This window comes from Onychomys torridus, chromosome 3 (assembly GCF_903995425.1).
Source record: "Onychomys torridus chromosome 3, mOncTor1.1, whole genome shotgun sequence".
Classification (NCBI taxonomy): Eukaryota; Metazoa; Chordata; class Mammalia; order Rodentia; family Cricetidae; genus Onychomys; species Onychomys torridus.
This window is the reverse complement of record NC_050445.1, coordinates 105,639,954-105,659,809: the sequence shown is the minus strand read 5'-3', so window position 1 is coordinate 105,659,809 and position 19,856 is coordinate 105,639,954. Positions and strand designations below refer to the sequence as shown.

The window sequence follows — 19,856 nt, the reverse complement described above, 5'->3', positions numbered from 1 at the left end:
TATATTTTGAGAGAGGATCTCTCACTGGGACTTGGAGTTGGCTGGCTTCACTAGGCTTACAGGCCAGCGAGCCCCAGGCATCTACCTTTCCCTACCTTCCCAGAACTCAGACTGCAGGCTCATGCTACCATGCCCCGCTTTTTATAGGAGTTCTGGGGGTCAAACCAGGTCCTCACATGTACACAAGTGCTTTCCCAAGTAAGCTATCACCCCAGCTCCCATGTTTTGTTTTCTTTTAAATTCCTGTGTCCAATTTTCCAAAGCTATGAGGGAAAACAGGAAGATGAACACCCTGGGTGTTTTGTTCTTAAAACTACTATCCATAATATTCCTCTATATACCAGTGGATACTCCATCCCTCCCAGGGAAGGCAGGTACTGTATACTGCTTTGAAAAGTTGAATTCACAAGGCACACCAGGGCAGAAGAAACTAATTGCCCATATTTCTTTGACCCAGAGAAAGCCCCTGGTGACTGATGTTTGACACATTTCTTCTTCTAAGAAAAGCCATCAAGGGTTGCCCTGCTGGCTGGTCCCCAAACCCTCTGTTAGGGAGGGACAAAGGGCTAGGACAGCTGTTTGCCTCCTGCCTAGAAGCACTGAGGCCCGTGGGCAGAACCTGTCCTTCTAGGCCCACCACCTCAACAGCAGCTGCCCATTACCACCTTTTCACGGCCCCTCTGCTGCCCACAGCCCTGTTCGTCTTCTGCACCAAGAGCCGCCGTGCCGAGCGCTACTGGCAGAAGACCCTGCTGCAGATGGAAGAGATGGAGTCTCAGATCCGAGAGGAGATCCGCAAAGGTGGGTACCAGGGTCGGGTGGTGCTGCCCGTGGCTGGGCAGGATCACTCACGGCTGCCGCTCTGTCCCACAGGCTTTGCAGAGCTGCAGACCGACATGACAGATCTCACCAAGGAGCTGAACCGCAGCCAGGGCATCCCCTTCTTGGAGTACAAGCACTTTGTGACTCGAACCTTCTTCCCCAAGGTACACAGCCTCCGGTATGCATTGTCACCACGGGGAATTGGAATCACCGCACCTCTGTGGAGCCTGCACTCCTGTCCTCAGGCACCCTGGGTCCCCTCTCTCCCCTCTACCCTGCTTTCTTGACGGTTAGCTTTCTATGTGGAAGGCTGCTGTCATGTCCCCCGTGTTGACCTGCCTCTCCCTCACTGAGGGAGCTGAGCAGGGGCGTAAGGACTCTCCCGGGTCCCTGCCAGACTTCTAGGTCTCCACATTCCCATTTCCTCTTGTTGGTCCAGGTCCATGGGCTTCCTGTCCCCTGTGCAATAGCCCAAGGAAAAACCTGGCTCCACCACTTCAGGAAACCGCCTCCAGCTTTTCCCAACCTCAGAACCTAGCAGCCTGCCTGCCTCCTCCAGCTTTTCCCAACCTCAGAACCTAGCAGCCTGCCTGCCTCAGTCTCCCCTTCTGCAGCGCTCAGTGGCTTTTGTTTGGCCCTGAGCCTCAGGTCCCTTGCTGGGCTACACCGTGATCTGTGCCCCTCTAGGGAGCCCTGGGTCCCTGGCCACCATGTGGCCCGCCACTCTCCTCCACTCCTCCACGTGTGGCAACCCTGGTGCCTGTCAGTCTGCAGGGCTAACGCACTGGCTTCTCCGCAGTGTTCTTCCCTCTATGAAGAGAAGTACGTGTTACCCTCACAGACCCTCAACTCGCAAGGCAACTCCCCGCCCCAGGAAACCCACCCGCTGCTGGGAGAGTGGAACGTAAGTACCTGGCCCCAGGGACATCCATCCACTCTGTGATCCAGAGCATTAGAAGGTAGCTGGTCCTCCCCTCCGGGAGGCATTCACACAGCCGTTCAGGGTGCTGGCCAGGCAGAGTGCACAGCCATATGATCTCATGCCACCTGCTGCGTACACATAGGAAGTGGCACACAGAGCAGATGTTGGGTTACCCCTCTTTGTGCCCCTTTGTCACTCTGCCTGTCTCCAGGAGAAGTTAGGAAGCATGCCCCAGTGACAGGTAGTGAACACTCTATCCCAGGGGGCATCTAAGCAACCAGCATGGGCCCTGGGGCCGGCCTCCTTGGATACATAACCCCAGTGTTTCCTTGCATGTCCACAGATCCCGGAACACTGCCGGCCCAGCATGGAGGAGGGGATCAGCTTGTTCTCCTCGTTGCTCAACAACAAGCACTTCCTTATCATCTTTGTCCACGCCCTGGAGCAGCAGAAGGACTTCGCTGTGCGGGACAGGTCAGGCTGCGTGAGATGCAGGGACACAGGGGTCCCCGGGCAGCTGTCACCCACTGAATATCAAACCACAGGCTCCCGGACTCCCCGGACATTCTTATTGCCCCTCACAGACTCCCAGTGTAGGCAGACTCTTGTGGCTCTCTGTAGGAGCTGCCATGGAGGGCCACCCCAGTCCAGCAGGGAGGTGGCTGACCTTACTGACACTCCGTGTGTGCAGGTGCAGCCTGGCGTCACTGCTGACCATCGCCCTACATGGAAAGCTGGAGTACTACACAAGCATCATGAAGGAGTTGCTGGTGGATCTCATCGACGCCTCGGCTGCCAAGAACCCGAAGCTAATGTTGCGGCGCACCGAGTCGGTGGTAGAGAAGATGCTCACCAACTGGATGTCCATCTGCATGTATGGCTGCCTGAGGGTGAGGCCCCTCTCGTCTGCCCTTTCGGGCGGGGGTGGTACCGTTCCAGTGGGACCCCTTTGGACAGGTGGGAAACGGAAGCTTGGCGAAGATCTGGCTAGCCTGCTCCAGGGGCACACAGCATCTCAGGCAGGCCAGAGGCTGGTGGGTCTTGATGTCCTCATAGCCTTAGCCCTCAAGCCCCCTCCCCTGGCGGGGAGCAGCATTTGAAGGAACTTCAGGTCCCTGCATTCCTGAGCCTTCCTCCCCTTAGGGGAGGGGCACAGAAGCAAAACTTCAAGTATTGAACAGCCCCTGCTGTAGAGCAGGGGCTGGCCCCGTCTGGCTGATGACTGATTGGAAAAGCCAAGAGGGTTTCGTGGAGCAGGTGACTCACCCTGAGCCCCGAGGGCTCAGTGGGAAGAAGCCAAGGGGGCAGCCCAGGTATAGGGTACAGCATGAGCCAAGATCGGGGGAGGGAACATCACAGAGCTTTAGGCAGCCAGGGCCTCTCTCTGGAGTCAGGCTAGTCAGGACATCACAAAGCACACCCCGAGGGACTGCCCAGGATCCAGCTACCCCAAGGTGGCAGAGGTCCAAAGACCACCTAGGCATCCTTCAAGGAAGGCAAAGGCCTGGACAGGACCCAGAACCAGAACCTTAACTGTTCTGGGCTGTGACTGGTTGCTGGTACAACCTGGCTGTGTGGTTCTGGGCAGGTCATTACCCAGTCTGGGCTTTAGTTTCATTTTGTCAAATGATACCGCAGCCTAGGAGCCCTGTGGCTCGTGCTGGGACAATCGGAGTAGAAAGGAAATAGGAGAGAAGCCACGTTCTGAGCCACCAGGGACCACAGGGGCCATGGTGGACTCTGGACCCAAGTTTCGTAGCCACTGTGGGTGACCTTAGCCTGGCCTTCCCCTGCCAGACAATGGGGTGCTGGTGACTCCCAGGCCAGACCACTGCAACAGGAAGCAGGGCTGGCAGCTGCCTTGACACTGCTGCCAAAGCAGCCCGATGTTATTACAAACTTAATTTTCCCTCCAAACCTACTCACCATGGGCAGTTCAGTATCCGCCCTCCACAGAACAGCTGGGCCCTAGCCCTAGCTTGGTGGGGAAGGTCAGCTTGAGGCTGGGCGGTAGGAGTGGGATGTGAAATCTGGTTGGGCTGACGCTCCCTGGAGACATCCATCTTGGGTTTCCTCGAGGCTTCTTCTGGGTCCTGGTTCCACTCAGCTGTACCTGGGCAGGCTCCAGCTTTCTAGAAAGGCCTCATCCTCAGGCTTGGGAGTCCAGAGTTCAAGTTTTACTTCTTCCTTTTGTGCAATGCTGGGCAGGGTGCTTGCCCTCTCTGAGCCTCCGTGAGGATGGCTGGTCGCTGGATGTGTGGCTGGGATGCCTTGGAGACACCCTGGAGAGGGTGTGGGCGTCGGCATCTACAGGAGGTGGTGACAGCCACCTGAGACACCTGAGAAGGGGGCGGGGAATATGTGGCACACCAACAGGCCATTGAGGAGGTCCTGACTCCTGCCCCTCGATGCTCACAGGAGACTGTAGGTGAACCGTTCTTCCTGCTGTTATGTGCCATCAAGCAGCAAATCAACAAAGGCTCCATTGACGCCATCACAGGGAAAGCCCGCTACACGCTCAATGAGGAGTGGCTGCTGAGGGAGAACATTGAGGCCAAGCCCCGGGTGAGCCAGGGGCCGGGCACTGGTCCCCTAGTGGGTGTCCTTAGCTGCACTGTCCTGGCCTCCAGTCTGGGCCAAGCCTCCCCAGCTGGGGTCACCAGGCCTGATGATGACGATGGCCCTTTGCTGATACCCCTCTCTGTCTTGCGCAGAACCTGAACGTGTCCTTCCAGGGCTGTGGTATGGATTCACTGAGCGTGCGGGCCATGGACACAGACACGCTGACGCAGGTGAAGGAGAAGATCCTGGAAGCCTTCTGCAAGAATGTACCCTACTCACAGTGGCCGCGGGCGGAGGACGTGGACCTCGGTGGGCAAGGGCAGGCACCATGCCTGGCGGCTGGCCGCTGCAGCCTCTTTCCCTGTGTTAGTCAAGGCCCTGGGGTTCCCCATGAGGAAGAATCCCTTGTTCTGCAGCTGTGGGCAACAGCAAAAAGCAATCAAGAAATGCTTGTCCAGGAGGGCTTGGGGGCTGGGTTTTGAGGGATGTGTAAGAGTCACAGTCAGACCACTTACCAGAAACTCTTCCTAAAATTCACCCTACATTAGGCCCTGCCCTGTACTCTGGACAGTTAGGGTGAACAGCTGGGCTCCCAAAGGGGTGTGGCCTGCTTTTGAGTCCAGAAGGAGAAAATGCGGCTGCTTTTGCTGTGGCCCAGGCTAATGGATGCCCCTGGGGCCACTCACTTCCCTAACCCTCATGCCTCTTTTCTCTTCCAGAATGGTTTGCCTCAAGCACCCAGAGCTATGTCCTCCGGGACCTGGACGACACGTCAGTGGTGGAGGACGGCCGTAAGAAACTGAACACGCTGGCCCACTATAAGGTGCCCGACCTGACCCAGCCACCCCACCCCCTCTCCTCTCTAACCTCTGGCTTCTGACCTCCTCTCTCCTCTTGTCAGATTCCTGAGGGTGCCTCCCTAGCCATGAGCCTCACAGACAAGAAGGATAACACCCTGGGCCGAGGTAAGGCTTGGAGCTGGGGGGGGGGGGCGGTGTGTGTGAGGGAGCTGCCTTCCTGGGCTCCTTCTGGCCTGTGCTGGGGGGAACTGAGGACTGGGAGCCCTCCACCTCAGTGCTGCTGTGTCCAAACTGATTGCTTCCAACAGCTAGAGCAAGGCCCCAGGAGGATACATGCACTTCTAGGAGGCCCTGACCATGGCCAGGTCTGAGCCTCCAACTCCAGACCATGCTCTCACATGCCCCAGGCCCAGATCCTTGGGGGTCCCAGGATCCCTGTGAGGTGGAAAGCCAGATCTTGGCTCTCCCCATCTCTCTACAGCTTGTTCTCTGGGCATCTCTCTCTCACTCCCTCCCTGACTCGGGTTACCCTCCCCACCCCCCTCATTTGTTTATTGTGTGTTTCCCTTTTGCAGTAAAAGACTTGGACACAGAAAAGTATTTCCATTTGGTGAGTGCCCGGCCTCAGGCCCTGGGGAGCCGGCTTTTCTGGGCGTGGCTTTGGCTTTCTGCCTCCCCTGGCCTCCAGGAAAGTGCTCCTAGGCCCTGGGAAAAGCCAGAGTGGGTGAGGGCCCAGGGGTGGGCCCAGGGGCTGGGAGGACTGGGGAGGGTGCCAACCCTGCCCACCTTGCAGGTGCTGCCTACAGATGAGCTGATAGAGCCTAAGAAGTCCCATAGGCAGAGCCATCGAAAGAAGGTGTTGCCAGAGATCTACCTGACCCGCCTGCTGTCTACCAAGGTGGGCTCCGCCTCCATCTCCACCCTGTAGGGGCTTGAAGGGGGTCCTGTTCTCTAGGGAGAAGTCTGTGTGTTCTTTCCACCAGCCAGTGGGTAGCAGAGGACCCAGGAGCACTTAATGTCCTCAGGTCCCAAGACTTGGGACAACACCAGAGCCCCCATTCTGATCCCCCTTCCCCACTATGCCCCAGGGTCTTGATGGGCATCCCCGCCCCCTCCAAGAAAGCATCATTGACAAACACATTCAAGAATCTTGAGGCTCAGGGGACTGGGGAGATGGCTCAGCAGTTCAGAGCACTGGCTGCTCTTCCAGAGGTCCCAAGTTCAGTTCCCAGCACCCACATGGCAGCTCACAACTGTCTGTAACTCCAGATTCAAGGGATCTGACACCTTTACAGACATCCATGCAAGCAAAACACCAATGCACATAAGATAAAATTTTAAAAAATAAAAGAATCTTGAGGCGTGAAGATGCTCTGAGGCTGGACTGATGTCCCACACCTTCACTGCAGGGCACACTGCAGAAATTCCTGGATGACCTGTTCAAGGCTATCCTGAGCATCCGAGAGGACAAGCCCCCGCTGGCCGTCAAGTATTTCTTTGACTTCCTAGAGGAGCAGGCGGAGAAGAGAGGCATCTCTGACCCTGACACCCTGCACATCTGGAAGACCAACAGGTGATGGCCATGGGGTGGGGCACAAATGATGTGATGGCATCAAGGTAGGCAAGGCACAAGAGGCAGAGCTGGCCTGGGTGCTGCCTGCCTGGATGCTGTCTGCCATTTCCCCTGCTGTGTGGTCTCCAGTGAGAGACTTAGCTCCATGTGCTGCAGTCTCCCTCCGTAAAACCCAAAGGCCTCATGAGCTTGCCCTCGCCTCCCTCTCTCCATGCTCCATCATGTAGAGGGATGCCAGGGCCCTTAGAGCAGCGGCCATCCAGGCCCAAGGTCGCACAGACTGGGGAATGGCAGGACACGCTGCAGCTCCACCTCACATGCCCAGTTCAGAGCTTCCTTTGAGGCCCATCTTAGCTTTTTGGGGTCACATACCCCACCAAGAAGTTCTCAGAACTCTCAGCCTGACCCTCCAAAAGATGCCTGTGTAAATTCAGTTGCAGTTTTCTCCCTGCTCAGGAGGAGGAGGCTCCCCAGGCTCCGCAGGGCTGAGAAGGGGATTGTCCCCAACCCCCTCTGTCCTCCTGAGGACAATCAGTCCTGCCTTCTGCGTGCAAGGCCGAGTGGGGGAGGAGCCTGGACACAGGCGGGGGGGGGGGGGCACTACTAATGAGAACCAGGAGTCTAGCGTGCAAGGGGCGGGAGGCTCTCTGGGGGTGAGGGTTGGCCTGTAGCTGGCAGGGGAAGGCTGAGGTGCCCAGAGGCTGCAGGGGCTGTGAGAATCAGCATTGTCTACCTCCCAGGCCCTTCACTGAGCTCCTGTACCCCCACTACCCCTGCCCCACAGCCTTCCCCTCCGCTTCTGGGTGAACATCTTGAAAAACCCCCAGTTTGTCTTCGACATAGAGAAGACAGACCACATCGATGCCTGCCTGTCTGTCATCGCGCAGGCCTTCATTGATGCCTGTTCCATCTCTGACCTACAGCTGGGCAAGGTTAGCTATTCCAGCTACTCCTGAGTAGGGGGAGAGGCTTGCCTGAACTCTGTGAGTCCTTCAAGGTGGGCAGAGAGTGGGTGGCAGGCCAGAGCGGGCCCCACAGGCACCTGCCAAGGGCAGAGGAAATGTTGGTTTAGAGAGTAGAAGCCACAAAGCCTCTGAGAAGAAAGGTGACCTGGCTAGCTAGCCCAGAACTCTGAGGCCATGAGCATCCATGGGATCGCAGAGCGAGGCTGGTACTATGGGGTGAGGGCAGAACCCTGTCTCTAGCACTGGAGTCTGAGCCCACAAGGGAAAGGAAATGTCACCACTTCACACATGCTTTCCGTGACAACAAAGAACTGCCAGCATACTTAGCACATGGTGCTTTTGGGGTGTTGGAAGTGCAGGGTGGGAAACATTCCCGCAGCCAAGAACCAGCTTCCAGCCATCTCAGCCACCAAATCCCATCACCCTAATAAGGGTGTAAACAAGACAGGCTGTGGGCTGCGTGCAGCAGAGGGCTGCTGGCACACAGCCCAGGAGCTCTTCCCATTAAATGAAAGTCCCCCTGTGGGTCACTATCCTGACAGCCCCCAGCATTATAGGCCAGGGCCTCCATGCAAGAGAGAGGAAGAGCCAGAAGACCCCCTGGTCCATAGTCTGACTGAGCGTTGTTTAGCCATGGTCGAGGACCCACTAAGACCCTCTAGGTGCCAGTGGGGACAAGTCCCATCTTCCAGCCACCCAAATGCTGTGGTATCCCTGTCCAGGACTCACCCACCAACAAGCTTCTGTATGCAAAGGAGATCCCTGAGTACCGGAAGATTGTACAGCGCTATTACAAACAGATCCAGGACATGACTCCTCTCAGCGAACAGGAAATGAATGCACACCTGGCCGAGGAGTCTCGGGTAGGTGGCCTGTGAGGCCTAGGCAAGGAGGCAGTGACAATGGCCTTGGCCTCAAGGGGTGGCCAAAGCCAGCACCCACCAGGATGGGGCAGGAGACGCAGTAAGAATTTTGGAGCAGCTCAGTTTCCCTCCTTTGCGTACACCTTCATCAACGTATTTTTCCCAAAGTCCAAGGATAGGGTGGAGTGTACTCAGAAGATATGGGAAGTTGGAATTCTGGGTCCAGGAAACCAGTGTGTCCCTGGGTTGGAGGGGCCTGAATTAGTCTATCAGCAGGCTGTGGGAAGTGAGTGGACTGGGTCCTAACATGGAGGGTTAAACCTTCCCTTTCTTCTTGCCCCATCTTTATAGAAATACCAGAATGAGTTCAATACAAACGTGGCCATGGCTGAGATCTATAAATATGCTAAGAGGTATCGCCCACAGGTGAGTTCCCCAACCCAAGATTGCCCATTTCAGCCCATAAAAAGGAACTTCTCACTTTAGGTTTATGTGGGGGTGTTGGCACTTTGATGAGGTCACTAGTGAGTGCCCTCCCAAGACCTAAGGCATGGCACAACTGACCGGCTACCTCCCCTCAGATCATGGCTGCCCTGGAGGCCAACCCCACTGCCCGAAGGACCCAGCTCCAGCACAAGTTTGAGCAGGTGGTGGCTCTGATGGAGAACAATATCTATGAGTGTTACAGCGAGGCCTGAGGCAGGAGAGTGACCGGAAGCTACTGCCAGGGAGACGGTGCCTGGGCCACTTGGGCCTCTGGTCTCTTCCCCACACCTCTTAACCTGGGCTGGGAGCTGACAGAGAGGAGCCTGCTGGGCAGAAGGGAGGACACTGGCTTCTTAGAGCCCCAAAGCTCTCAGCCTCGACCCCTGGGGCATCTCTGTCCTTTCATCTGCCCAAGATCTGACTCTGGGACAAGGGCTTCAGACATCACCGCCAGTTCTGGAGAAGGCTTTCCCTGCCAACCAGGACGGCCTGGACTGCCGCGCCTGCCCACTCACTCTGCTCCAGGCTGCTCAGCACACATTGGGAGAGGTGGCCGTATCCCAGAACACTACCTCATCCACCTGGCAGAGGGGAGCCTGCGATTGATTTCTGCTTCAGCCACCAAGAAGTTTGTGTCCCTCACCCAGAGGGGGCCCTGGCCACCAACAATTCCAAGCAGGGTCAGATTTTTTTGTTGTTGTTTCATTGGCCAGCGGCAGCATGGGCAGTGCCCATTGCCCACAGAATGGTGGAGAGGAGGAGACAGGTTGGGGGGTTCCTGGTCCTCCAGAAAGGGAGAAAGTCGAGGATGCGGGGCTGTAGCTGGACTACCCAATCTTCCTGGAAGTGTTTCTAAAAAGCACCACTTTTTTGTTGTTTTGTTTTTTAAATCTTTTATATATTAAAGAAAACTTATCACGCACCAACTGTGAATTGCTGCCACTTGTGCAGAAGACCCATGGGTCCCCAGGGGCTCCCGGTGTGACACTGGAAATGACTGTCCCAGGAGACAAAGTTCGCATCTGTCCCCAGCACAGGCCACCCTCTGTAGTTGTGGGGACTGGCTCAGAGCCTGAGGCGGCTGGGCTGGAGGGAAGGCTGGGACTCTCTGGAACATTCTTTATAATAAAAGCCTGCCGGGAAAACCTCCTATGGGCTTCAACCTTTGTCCTAAGATGGCCGAGGGGAGCATGGGGCTGTCTCTTCATCCCGTTTATGGCAGAGAGGAAGTGCGGAGCCTAGCCTTGCTTCCTGCCTAAGGGCAGACCTCGCCCTCTGCCTGCTGGGAGTTTGAGGCTGCACCCTCTCTCCCCATGGACAGCCCTGCCACCCAGGAAGACGTCCCCACCTCATGTACTACTACCCCCTGTTTGTACTGTGCTGGACATGGAACCCATTGCCCTGTGCTGGCTTACACATACTCTCCCACTGAGCCACACCCAGCCCCCACCTTGTCTTTATTCAAACCCAAGAGAAGCAGACACGTGGTCTTCATTTTGCAGACATAGAACACAGCATCAAGGGCTGGAAGAGTTTCAGAGAGCCAAAAAGTCCCAAATGGGAACTAGATCTGGAACCCTTTCTCCTTGCCCAAGCCCCTCCCTCTAGACATGGCTCTACCTCCAAATTTGAGGGGGGTCCAAAACTGACCACACTCACTCCAATTCTCTCATCTGGCCTTCACCTGTACACCCCTTGTTTCAGGCAAGGAAACTCAGTTTCCCTGAGGCCAGCTGCGGCCTGTACTCTTCCCACAGCAGTCAGACCTGACGATGTGACCTGGGGTAGCACACACTGACCCGCCTGGGGCCCCAGTTCCTCAGGCCTGAGTCAATGAGGTTCTCCCCAGAAGCAGGGTGTGGCAGAGCCAGCCTGAGCAAGGGCCATTGGCACAAGTATCCCCTCAAGAAGGAAAAGTCCCCACTGTGCTGGCCAAGAGTGAGCCAGGACCAGAATTCCCAACAGCAAAATCCAAGACCTGACCTAGAATTCACCAGCTCAAAAAAAGTGAACAACCTCCACTCCAAAAATAGCTTTCTCCTGCAATGAATGCGGGTGGAGAAACCATCTTTATCTTTCAGATCTCTGATGCTGGGGGTTCTTATTAAGGAACAGATTTGCTAATTTCAATTATTGGCAGATTCGATGTGTTTGTCCCCCCCCCCCCACTTGATGAGGTGTGACTCCAGAATGAGATTCACAATTCCCAGAAAAATACAACTACAAAAAAGTCCTGGAAAATAAAAGCTTCAATATGCTTTGGGAAACACTGTCACACAAGGCGCCGGCCCCATAAGGCCAGCACCCTTGCCTGAGTGGGGCTGGGAGTGAAGGCAGATCAGTCCACACTCCATTCCGAAGCCTGACTTTTCCCTTGTGCAACAATATGTCAGGGACATCTTTCGAAGTCATTAAATATTCCACAGTCTGGCTCCGTCTCATTAACATACAGCTCGCTGACATTCAGAAGGGAATCTATGCACAGATCTGGTTTCCAGGGTCACTAGCGTTGCCAGGTGGGCAACCTCCATGAACTGTCGGCAGTCAGTCCTTGTCTGGGGACCCAAAGACATGCCTGGCAGCCATGGGCACCTAGGCAAGGACCTGGATGGAGCATCCTCAGCCTAAGATTGCAGAGTGGGGGAGACCACCACAGAGGAGGGCGGTCTCCCAAGTCTCTAAGATGGTTCGAGGTCTATTCCCACCTTGTCACCAGGGCAGGTCTGATGGGTCCCTAGCTCCTGGAGGCAAGAGACTACAGGCTGTCTCTCCAGCTTCAGGCCTCACCATGCAGGAGCAGAGGCAAAAGCTGAGCTTCTGCTTGGGAAGTGCCAGCCTGCCATCTGCTGGGTGCCCCTTGGGGCCTGCTGACAGGCACATTATAGAAACCCCAGGGAGCCAGCAGAACCAGACACAGCTTTCTGTGGGACTCCAGGGGAGAAGCCACGGACAACAGAGAGCCCTGAGCCCATACTAGGCACTCAGTTTCCCTGATGCTGTCTGTTGCCTTCCCAAGGATCCCCCGGATTGAGAATGCCCTTCTGACACACCCTTTGAGACAGCCTCTTGGCTGTGGCAGCATCCTACCTCACCAAACAGACCTGAAACTACAAACACATCTATGACCCTTCTCTATCCAGCTACCACCAGGCCCCACACACTGTACTGACAGCCTCCTCTCCCCTCATCCGTGCTACAACAGGGGTGCTCTGGCTGGCTACGTGTGTCCACCATGCCCCTAGGGCCACTCTCTCCTTCCCCATCCTCTGGCCCATCCTTTGTGATACCCTTTATGGTGGGGTCTGCCTGCCTGCCTGCCAGCAACCCCATCATCCAACGTTCAGATGCCAAGAGCAGCGGCAAGCACTTTGCTTAGGCATTTGCCATGGGGACATTGTCCATTTCTACTGCGTGTCAGCAGGGAGAGCTCAAAGGTGGTTCACTCCCGTGGCAGCAGTGACCTGAAGCTCAGGACTGAACGGGACGCCTTGGCTCTGTGTGGGTGGTGTGGGCTTCCCTACAGTGTGAGGGAGATCTGTGGAAATACAAGAAATTTCAAAAGTTAAAACTACCAGCGTGTGTGTGTGTGTGTGTGTGTGTGTGTGTGTGTGTGTGTGTGTGTGTACAGGTACATTGACCTATGCGTGCGTGTGTAGAGTCTAGAGGTTGACATGGGGTGGTTTCCTCAATCACTTCTCCCCACTCACCCCCATTTTTCTGTGTATGTCTGCATGTGTGTAGGCATATGTGTACATGAGTAAGCATGTGGGGGCAGGTGCAGTCCCAAGGTTGATGTCAGGAATCATCGATAGCTTTCTCCTAATTCACTGAGGCAGTCTCAATCAAACCCAGAGCTCACCGATATGACTAGTCTTGCTAGCCACCCTGCTCTGTGGGTCCCAGCTAAGTGAGGGTTTCTATTGCTGTGATGAAACACCAAGACCAAAAGCAACTTGGGGAAGAAAGGGAATATTTCAGCTTACAGCCTTATAGTCAGTCCATCATTGAAAGAAGCCATGGCAGGAACCTGGAGGCAGGAGCTGATGCAGAGGCCATGGAGGAGTGCTGCTTCCTGGCTTGCTCCCCATCACTTGTTCGGTCTGCTTTCTTATAGAACCCAGGACCACCTGCCCACAGTAAGCTGAGCTCTCCCACATCAATCATTAATTAAAAAAAAAAAAATCCCCACAGGCTCATCTGGTGGGGACATTCTCTCAAGTGAGGTTCCTCCTCCTCAGATGATTCCAGATTGTGTCAAAGTGACCAAAAATAGAACCCTAAAAGCTAGCACACTATCTCCATCTGCTGAGGCTGAAATTACAGGGGTGGGCACAGCACTCACCTGGCACTTATGTGGGTTCTGGAGGTCCGAACTCTAGTCTCACACTTACATAGCAAGGGCTCTAACTACTGAGCTACTTCTCCAGCCCTTGACCCTGGGTTGTTTTTCCTTGTTTTTTTTGTTTGTTTTGGGGTGACAGTTTGAGTCTTTCACTCAACCTGGAGCTTGCTGTTTAGCTGGTTGGGTAGTGAGCCCCGGGATCCTCCTGTCTTCACCTGGCACTGAGTTATAGGCATGCATCACCACACCCAGCTTCTTATGTGGGGGATTTGAACTCTGGTCCTCATTATGTAGCCAGCACTTGGCCCCCTGAACCATCCTGCATCCTCAGGATGAGCTGGAGCCTCAGATTTGTACTGTCATCACCGCTGCGCTCTGGTCAGGCAATGCAGAGCCGACTCCCCCCATCCATGGGAAGTGTCTCTCAGATGGTTTACAAGCAATGCAGACTTTGTCCCCATAACTTGTCCTCACCCTTTGGACTGTGGCCACATAGGGCATGTCAAACACACCCCTGCCCCAGGGCCTATAAGGGTTGATGTTGATCCCCAGCTTGACTGGATTTAGAAATCACCTAGGAGACACACCACTGGCTGTGTCTTTGAGGCCATTTCTTTCTAGAGATGTTTAGGTGAGAAGACCCACCCTGAATTTTGGCACAAAATTTAAAGTCCCACACTGAGTAAAACGGAGAAAGCAAACGGAGCCATGCACCAGTATCCAGTCATCTCTCTCCATTCCCTGTCTACGATGTATGCCACCAGCTCACACTCCAGCTGCTGTGCCTTTTCTGCCATGATGGACTATGTCCCTTTAAGCCACAAGCTAAAATAAATGCTTCCACTCAGACTTGGGACCCTGCTTAGCAGCCCCTTCCTGTCTAAAATTGCACCAAAGGCTGGTGAGATGGCTCATCAGGCAAATTTGCTTGCCGCCAAGCTCGAACAAATTCCATCACTGGGACTCACAAAGTGGAAGGAAGACTCCCCTCAAACTGTCATCTGACCTACACACACACACACACACACACCATGACACATGTACATCTGCATACACTAAATAAGCTACAGTCGCACAGAACTGCACCCCTCTAGAGACAACAGTACTGATCCCCCAAGCTAGAATCTGCCCCTCTGGGTGGAGGCTTGGCCAAAGTCAAGCTCAGGAAGAAGCTTGCAATGGTCTCTGGCCCCTCAAGTGCTCCATCCCCTGTTCAGCGGCCAGGAGGCTCTTTCTAGAGACATCAGCTGTACCGTTGCCTGTACTGTTTCCCCATCCCCCCCCCCCCCCACCCCCCCGGGCTCTCAAGTCTTCAAAGTCCGCCTCTGCCCCTCCAGGCCTTCCTGCCTTACAGTCCAGTGTCCAACATACCAGTGTGTGAACAGAAAGAAGTCTTTATTGATAAATAAATTATGATTAAACATTGTGACAGTTAGGGAATAAAAAAAAGCTCAGAGTTGCCATCTCCTCAAACCTGGCTCTAGCTACCAGCCTCGGCCTTCTTGCTAGGAGCCTTGGATGAGGTCTTAGGGGGTAACCCAGGCCTTTTGGAGTTCTCGGGGGTCTTTGTTCTCCTGACCCTATGTGTGGGTTGTGCTTTGTATCCCGTGTCCTGGGGAGGAGCAGGTGCTTTGGTCTTGTGAGCCATCCTAGCCCCCTGAACAACTGTCTCAGTGTGGGCCGTGGCTGCCATCTTCCTTTTGGCAAGGGAAGCAACACTATTCTGGACCTGTAAGAAAGCAAGCCCAGTGGTAGGAAGATGCTCGCCAGTAGAGTGCTCACTTCACGAGCACAAAGACTCGAGCTCACCTCCCAGAACCCACAAAGCAAGCCTGGTAAGACTTGAGACCCAGGGGGGAACAGGCACCTACCTACCTTACTGGCCGAGGGCTCTGATTTCTCACACACACCTTTGGTTTTCCTATAGGCCTCTGCTTCTAGAAAATGGAGGGAGTGGTGAGGAGCAAAGGGTCCAGAGGCTCTAGAGTTCCCAGCCTGCTTAGGTCCCGGGTCATTACGCGGACAACTGAAGGCCATGTGACCTAGGCCAGTTGTTTTACCCCTGAGTCTCAACAGGTCCCAATTTGAATAAGATGCTATTCTCTATGGGAACATTGGAATTGGACTGCCTCCCCATGCAGGGAGCAGGAAGAGCTGCCCCATGAGCTTTGTTGCCTACCTGCCGATGGCAGTACTTCTATGTTTATTGACTTTTGCAGGAGGGTAGGTTGGGTTGAGACAGGTGTCATGTAGCCCAGGCTGATTTCAAACTTGATATAAACCTAAAGAAGCCTTGAACTTCTGGTCCTCCTGCCTCTGCATCACCAAGTGCTAGGATTAATCAGCTTCGTTGATTGTCTCAAATTCTCACTCAGTGCTTTTGCCAGAACCCTTCTATGGCTGCTCACCGCCCTCAGGGGAGCCTAGACTATTCAAAACTTCCTTGGACTTCTGACTCGGCTGCACACAGACAATTACCTGCAGCTTTTCAAAAGCCCTACCTTTTTTGCACAGATGCTTCTGGGGTGCCTCCTTCAGGAAGCCTTCCCTGACCCTACCTCAGGGATGTGCTGGGCCCTGGCCTCTCTGGATCCCACCACCCCACTCCCCGCCCCACTTCATCCAGGTCTAACACTCAAGGCTGGCTCCCTGGAGAAGGAAGCCTCTCCCATCTTCCCCAGTGGCTGCTAGCAACTCCTGTCCCTGCCAACCATTCACATACCTACCTTGCCTGCTCCCACTGTGTCTGACCTTCTGGTCTATCTTGTTGGCAGTGGAAGGGGCCCCTGTGGCTTTGTCTGGTTTTAGGGGGGCCTTTCTGACCTCTCCCAGTTTTGCCTTGCTGACTTTCTTAGGAGCCTTCTCCAAGGTGGCTGCTGGATAGGAACAAGCCTTCGTCTTCGGGCCCGGTTTTTTTAGAACAATCTTTTCTATCTTGGCATTACCAGCGTGGTCTGTCTTCAGCTCCGTAGGCTTCTTGGGACCTGTCTTCTTGGCATCTGTGGCTCCCCTTCGGGCTATTGAGGAACAGGTTCTCTTTTTCTTGGACTTGGGAACTAGCTAAAGACAGAGTGTGGGGTTGTGGATGAGAAAAGTAGTTCTGGGTATCCCTGTGCCTCACATAGGACACCACAGGGGCCACGTTCCCAACTGAAGGATTGAGAAAAGTGGTGGGATGAGGGAGACGTGCACACACCTCTGCTGCTCTCACACACTGCACCTGGTATTAATCTGGAGTGCCCCCCCCCCACTTACTTCCAAGGATCTGATCTGCCCTCTACCTCTCACCCACTTAGCCCCAAGCCTCACTCTGCCTCACCCTCTCTGCCCCTACTTCCTGAAGCCCCATCTCTCCTTGATGTCTCCAAGAAAACAGGCTGAGAGGGGAGATGGCCTGGTTCCCAGCTTCCCGCAGGCCTGTGCAATTGAGGCTCTGTTGAACCACCTGCCTCCCACACTCCAACTAGGCCCCAGCAGAGTTCCCAGTGTTAGGACTTCCTGAGGTGGGCACCACACGTGGTTAGTAGAGACTGTCCCATAGTCTCCTCTAGAAGCTATGGATCGGTGGCTATGTAGCAGACACAGACAGGTAAGCCATACTCAGACCCTGATACTGTGCAGGATTCCCAGACCACACAGAAGGGCTGTGGAGGGGTGGGCTGGGGTGAGAAGCAGCATGTGCTAAGGGTCTCCTGTTTAAACCTTGCACCAAGGCCTCCCCCTCCTTGTTTGTAGCTCACTTTGAAACTGCCAGTGGCACCCTTGGCCTTGGAGTTGGCAGGCCTGGTGAGGAGGCCTCGGCGCATGCCAGTGTCCAGGGCCTGCTTCAACAGGTACTTGAAGCGGGTGACATCCACTGTGGGGTACTTATGTAGGATGTAGAGCTTGATGGCTACAACTGACGTGCCCTGGCTCTTCTCCCTGGCCTGCAGCGCCTCCAGCACCATGCGGAGCATTGTCGGGTTCCGTCGGCTTACCGGGACTCTCCTGGGATTTGGACCTGGAGGAGAGACCGCAGGGCATCACCCAGACTGCCCTCCACCTCAATCAAGGCCTGACAGTGGTGGGGCAAAGCGCACACTAAAAACCAGCTCCGTGTTACTGGTCGCCAGTCTGCAAGCTTTACACTGACCCCTGGCCCTATGGGGCTCACCAAGTTCCTCTCCTTTTGAAAAACATTCTCTTTGAAGAGGCAAGGCTGGGGAAGGTAAGCAGCTGCCCATGGGTGACTACAGCTGTACATGGGCTCAGAGAAGCAATCAGGAAGCTCAGTGAGGCCCACTTAGTTCACACACAAGAAAAGGCACCAAAAGAAAAGGCACCAAGGACCCTGGGAATGAGAACACTGGGGAAGCAACCTCTAGACCAAATGCTGCAGGGCCCTGCTGAGACTCAGGAGGACTCAAAACCACCCCCCTGGAAATCCAGGTATGCTGGGGACACACCTGTCACCCCAGGACTCCAGACACTGAGGTGAAAGGATTGCTATTTCCAGGCCAGCTTAGGGCTACTAAACGAGGTGATACCTCAAAAATAAGATGTACACAAACAAAATCCAATTGGACAAAGAAATAAAGCAACCAAAGAGTCATAAATTCTGGGGGGAAGATGGTTCTGATTTGGGTGTGCTAACGGGATTACAATTTCATTGTTTTCACAGCACTTATGATGCAACTGGGGGTTTTGTGCACGCATGCCAGGCAAGTGCTCTGGGGCCGAGCTACACCCTAGGCCTGACATCACTTCTTAAAGGTTCATATCCTCTGGAAATCAACCCTGGACTGTTTCCAGCTGAAATGCTGGGCCTGGCATGTGTCTGAGGTAGACTGGTAGGTGGGCAAAGCAGCCACAGCTGAGGATGGCTGAGCTTGATGGGCACAGGGGAGGAACTCAGTTGCTCCCAGCCTGCTTTTGCTTTCAGCCTAGCCAGACATTGGCATCATCTGTGGGTCCGGGATTCCGCAGCTGTAAAATCTTGTGTCCACAGATAGGATGAAGGTGGAAGTGAAACTATCTGGGGGCAAAGAGAACTGTGAGAAGGGGGAGGGGAAGGGGAGTCAGGGGAATATGCTCACACTCAAAGGATATATATGCTTAAAATGGCCTCATTGATGGATTAATGAAAGTACAAAGAAAGCTCCAGTACTACTTCCTGGAGCTTGCTGGCTCAGCAGATAAAGGAGCTTGCTGCCAAGCCTGATGAGCCGAGTCCAATCCCCTGGAACTCACCATGGAAGGAGAAAACCAACTCCACAAGGTTGTCCTCCGGCCTCCATATGTATGTCTGTACACACACAGATAACTGGGGAAGGGGACTGAGACAGGGTCTCACTATGTAGCTCTTGCTGGTCTGGAACTCAATCTGTAAACCAGGTTGGTTTTGAACTCAGATCCACCCTGTCTCTACCTCCCAAGTGTATGCCATCATGTCCAGCTTACACAAATAATCTTTTAAAGGAAACTTATTTTGGGAAAAGAACAAGTAGAAACAATCACATCCCTAGAAATATGTCCCCCCAAAAGTGAAAATGTAAGGAAAGACGGGTGCGTGAGGGTGAAGAGGCAGGGCCACAGTGGTAGATTGACGCGGAGTGTGCACCAGGCCCTGGGCTCCGTCCCTAGCCCGCCAGCAGTGTGCATGAGTGTTTATTCCTTACAGCCCAAACGTGGAAGCAACTCAGATGCCTGTGACCACACATGTAGACACACTGGAATACTACCTGGCCACAAAGAGGACTGGCCTGTCAGCTGCTACAACAGGAAATACTTAAAAAATATAAACAAGCAGAAAAGCCAGTCTGAAAGCTGTGTACAGATGACGCGAGCCCACAGACACAGGTGCAGTGAGGCGGCTGGGGAGTGGTTGCTAAGAGCTACAGCTCAGCTTTTCTTCTTAGGAAGTGACTGAATTCTAAAACAGGATGTGGTACTGGAATCACAGGATGACATACTAAAGGTCGCTGCATGCTGAACATGGGGGAGCCATGCAGTCCGGGAATCTTTTGCAATGGGTTGTTGCTTTTGATAAGCTGTAAAGGAGAGGAGGAGAAGTGGGGGTGGGAGGAGCTACCAGCCGCAGGGGCATGATTTAAACTCAGAAATGATGCTATCAGAATGACTCACAGAATTCAGACTCAAAAGCAAGTTTTTAAGTAGAAAGCAAAAGCCAGATGAAACGACAAGCTGCTAAGAACTCCTACAGCAGGGCCACTGGCAGCTTGCATGTGGAGGCTTCATGGAGAGTCCCAAGCCAGGAGATGGGGTTATCCAACTGTGCCCCCAGGACCATCTGCCTCCATGACCGGGTCCCCCATCTGTGTGGTGGGAACTGGTCTCTACAGCTGCATGCGCCTTCCCAGCTCTTGACACTCGGCTTCCAGGGACCTTAGCCTAAACTGGACAGAATTCCACTCCTGTTTACCTGGTTTGTCAGTCCCATGGAACTCAGGTGACCCAGAAGGCGATGTGTCCCTAGAGGGAGAGGAGGAGAAAGAAGCACTGGAGACGCTTCCCGGAGCCAT

At 54.4% G+C, this 19,856-nt stretch overlaps 2 protein-coding genes across 3 annotated transcripts in view; one reads left to right on the top strand and one right to left on the bottom strand.

Moving 5' to 3' along the window:
• Plxnd1 (plexin D1) overlaps positions 1 to 10,143 on the top strand; it is a 41,825-nt gene extending 31,682 nt beyond the window's left edge. The window contains exons 21-36 of one of the 2 annotated variants that reach the window (XM_036181334.1): positions 694 to 801; positions 874 to 986; positions 1,622 to 1,726; positions 2,088 to 2,218; positions 2,436 to 2,634; positions 4,163 to 4,309; positions 4,459 to 4,615; positions 5,026 to 5,129; positions 5,208 to 5,271; positions 5,682 to 5,716; positions 5,900 to 6,004; positions 6,516 to 6,679; positions 7,464 to 7,611; positions 8,367 to 8,507; positions 8,859 to 8,933; positions 9,089 to 10,143. In XM_036181334.1, the coding sequence (XP_036037227.1) occupies positions 694 to 801; positions 874 to 986; positions 1,622 to 1,726; positions 2,088 to 2,218; positions 2,436 to 2,634; positions 4,163 to 4,309; positions 4,459 to 4,615; positions 5,026 to 5,129; positions 5,208 to 5,271; positions 5,682 to 5,716; positions 5,900 to 6,004; positions 6,516 to 6,679; positions 7,464 to 7,611; positions 8,367 to 8,507; positions 8,859 to 8,933; positions 9,089 to 9,205 (1,913 nt within the window). In that variant the 3' untranslated portion in view covers positions 9,206 to 10,143. Of the gene's footprint in view, positions 1 to 693; positions 802 to 873; positions 987 to 1,621; positions 1,727 to 2,087; positions 2,219 to 2,435; positions 2,635 to 4,162; positions 4,310 to 4,458; positions 4,672 to 5,025; positions 5,130 to 5,207; positions 5,272 to 5,681; positions 5,717 to 5,899; positions 6,005 to 6,515; positions 6,680 to 7,463; positions 7,612 to 8,366; positions 8,508 to 8,858; positions 8,934 to 9,088 lie in introns of those variants that run through there. The other variant, XM_036181335.1, reaches the window with a different exon arrangement.
• A 4,672-nt stretch (positions 10,144 to 14,815) lies between these two features.
• Positions 14,816 to 19,856, bottom strand: LOC118579308 (histone H1.8). The gene is made up of 5 exons (XM_036180477.1): positions 19,757 to 19,856; positions 17,076 to 17,335; positions 16,062 to 16,395; positions 15,211 to 15,272; positions 14,816 to 15,064 (listed from the first exon to the last, which is right to left on the bottom strand). The coding sequence occupies exons 1-5, from the start codon at positions 19,854 to 19,856 to the stop codon at positions 14,816 to 14,818; spliced, it is 1,005 nt and encodes a 334-aa protein (XP_036036370.1).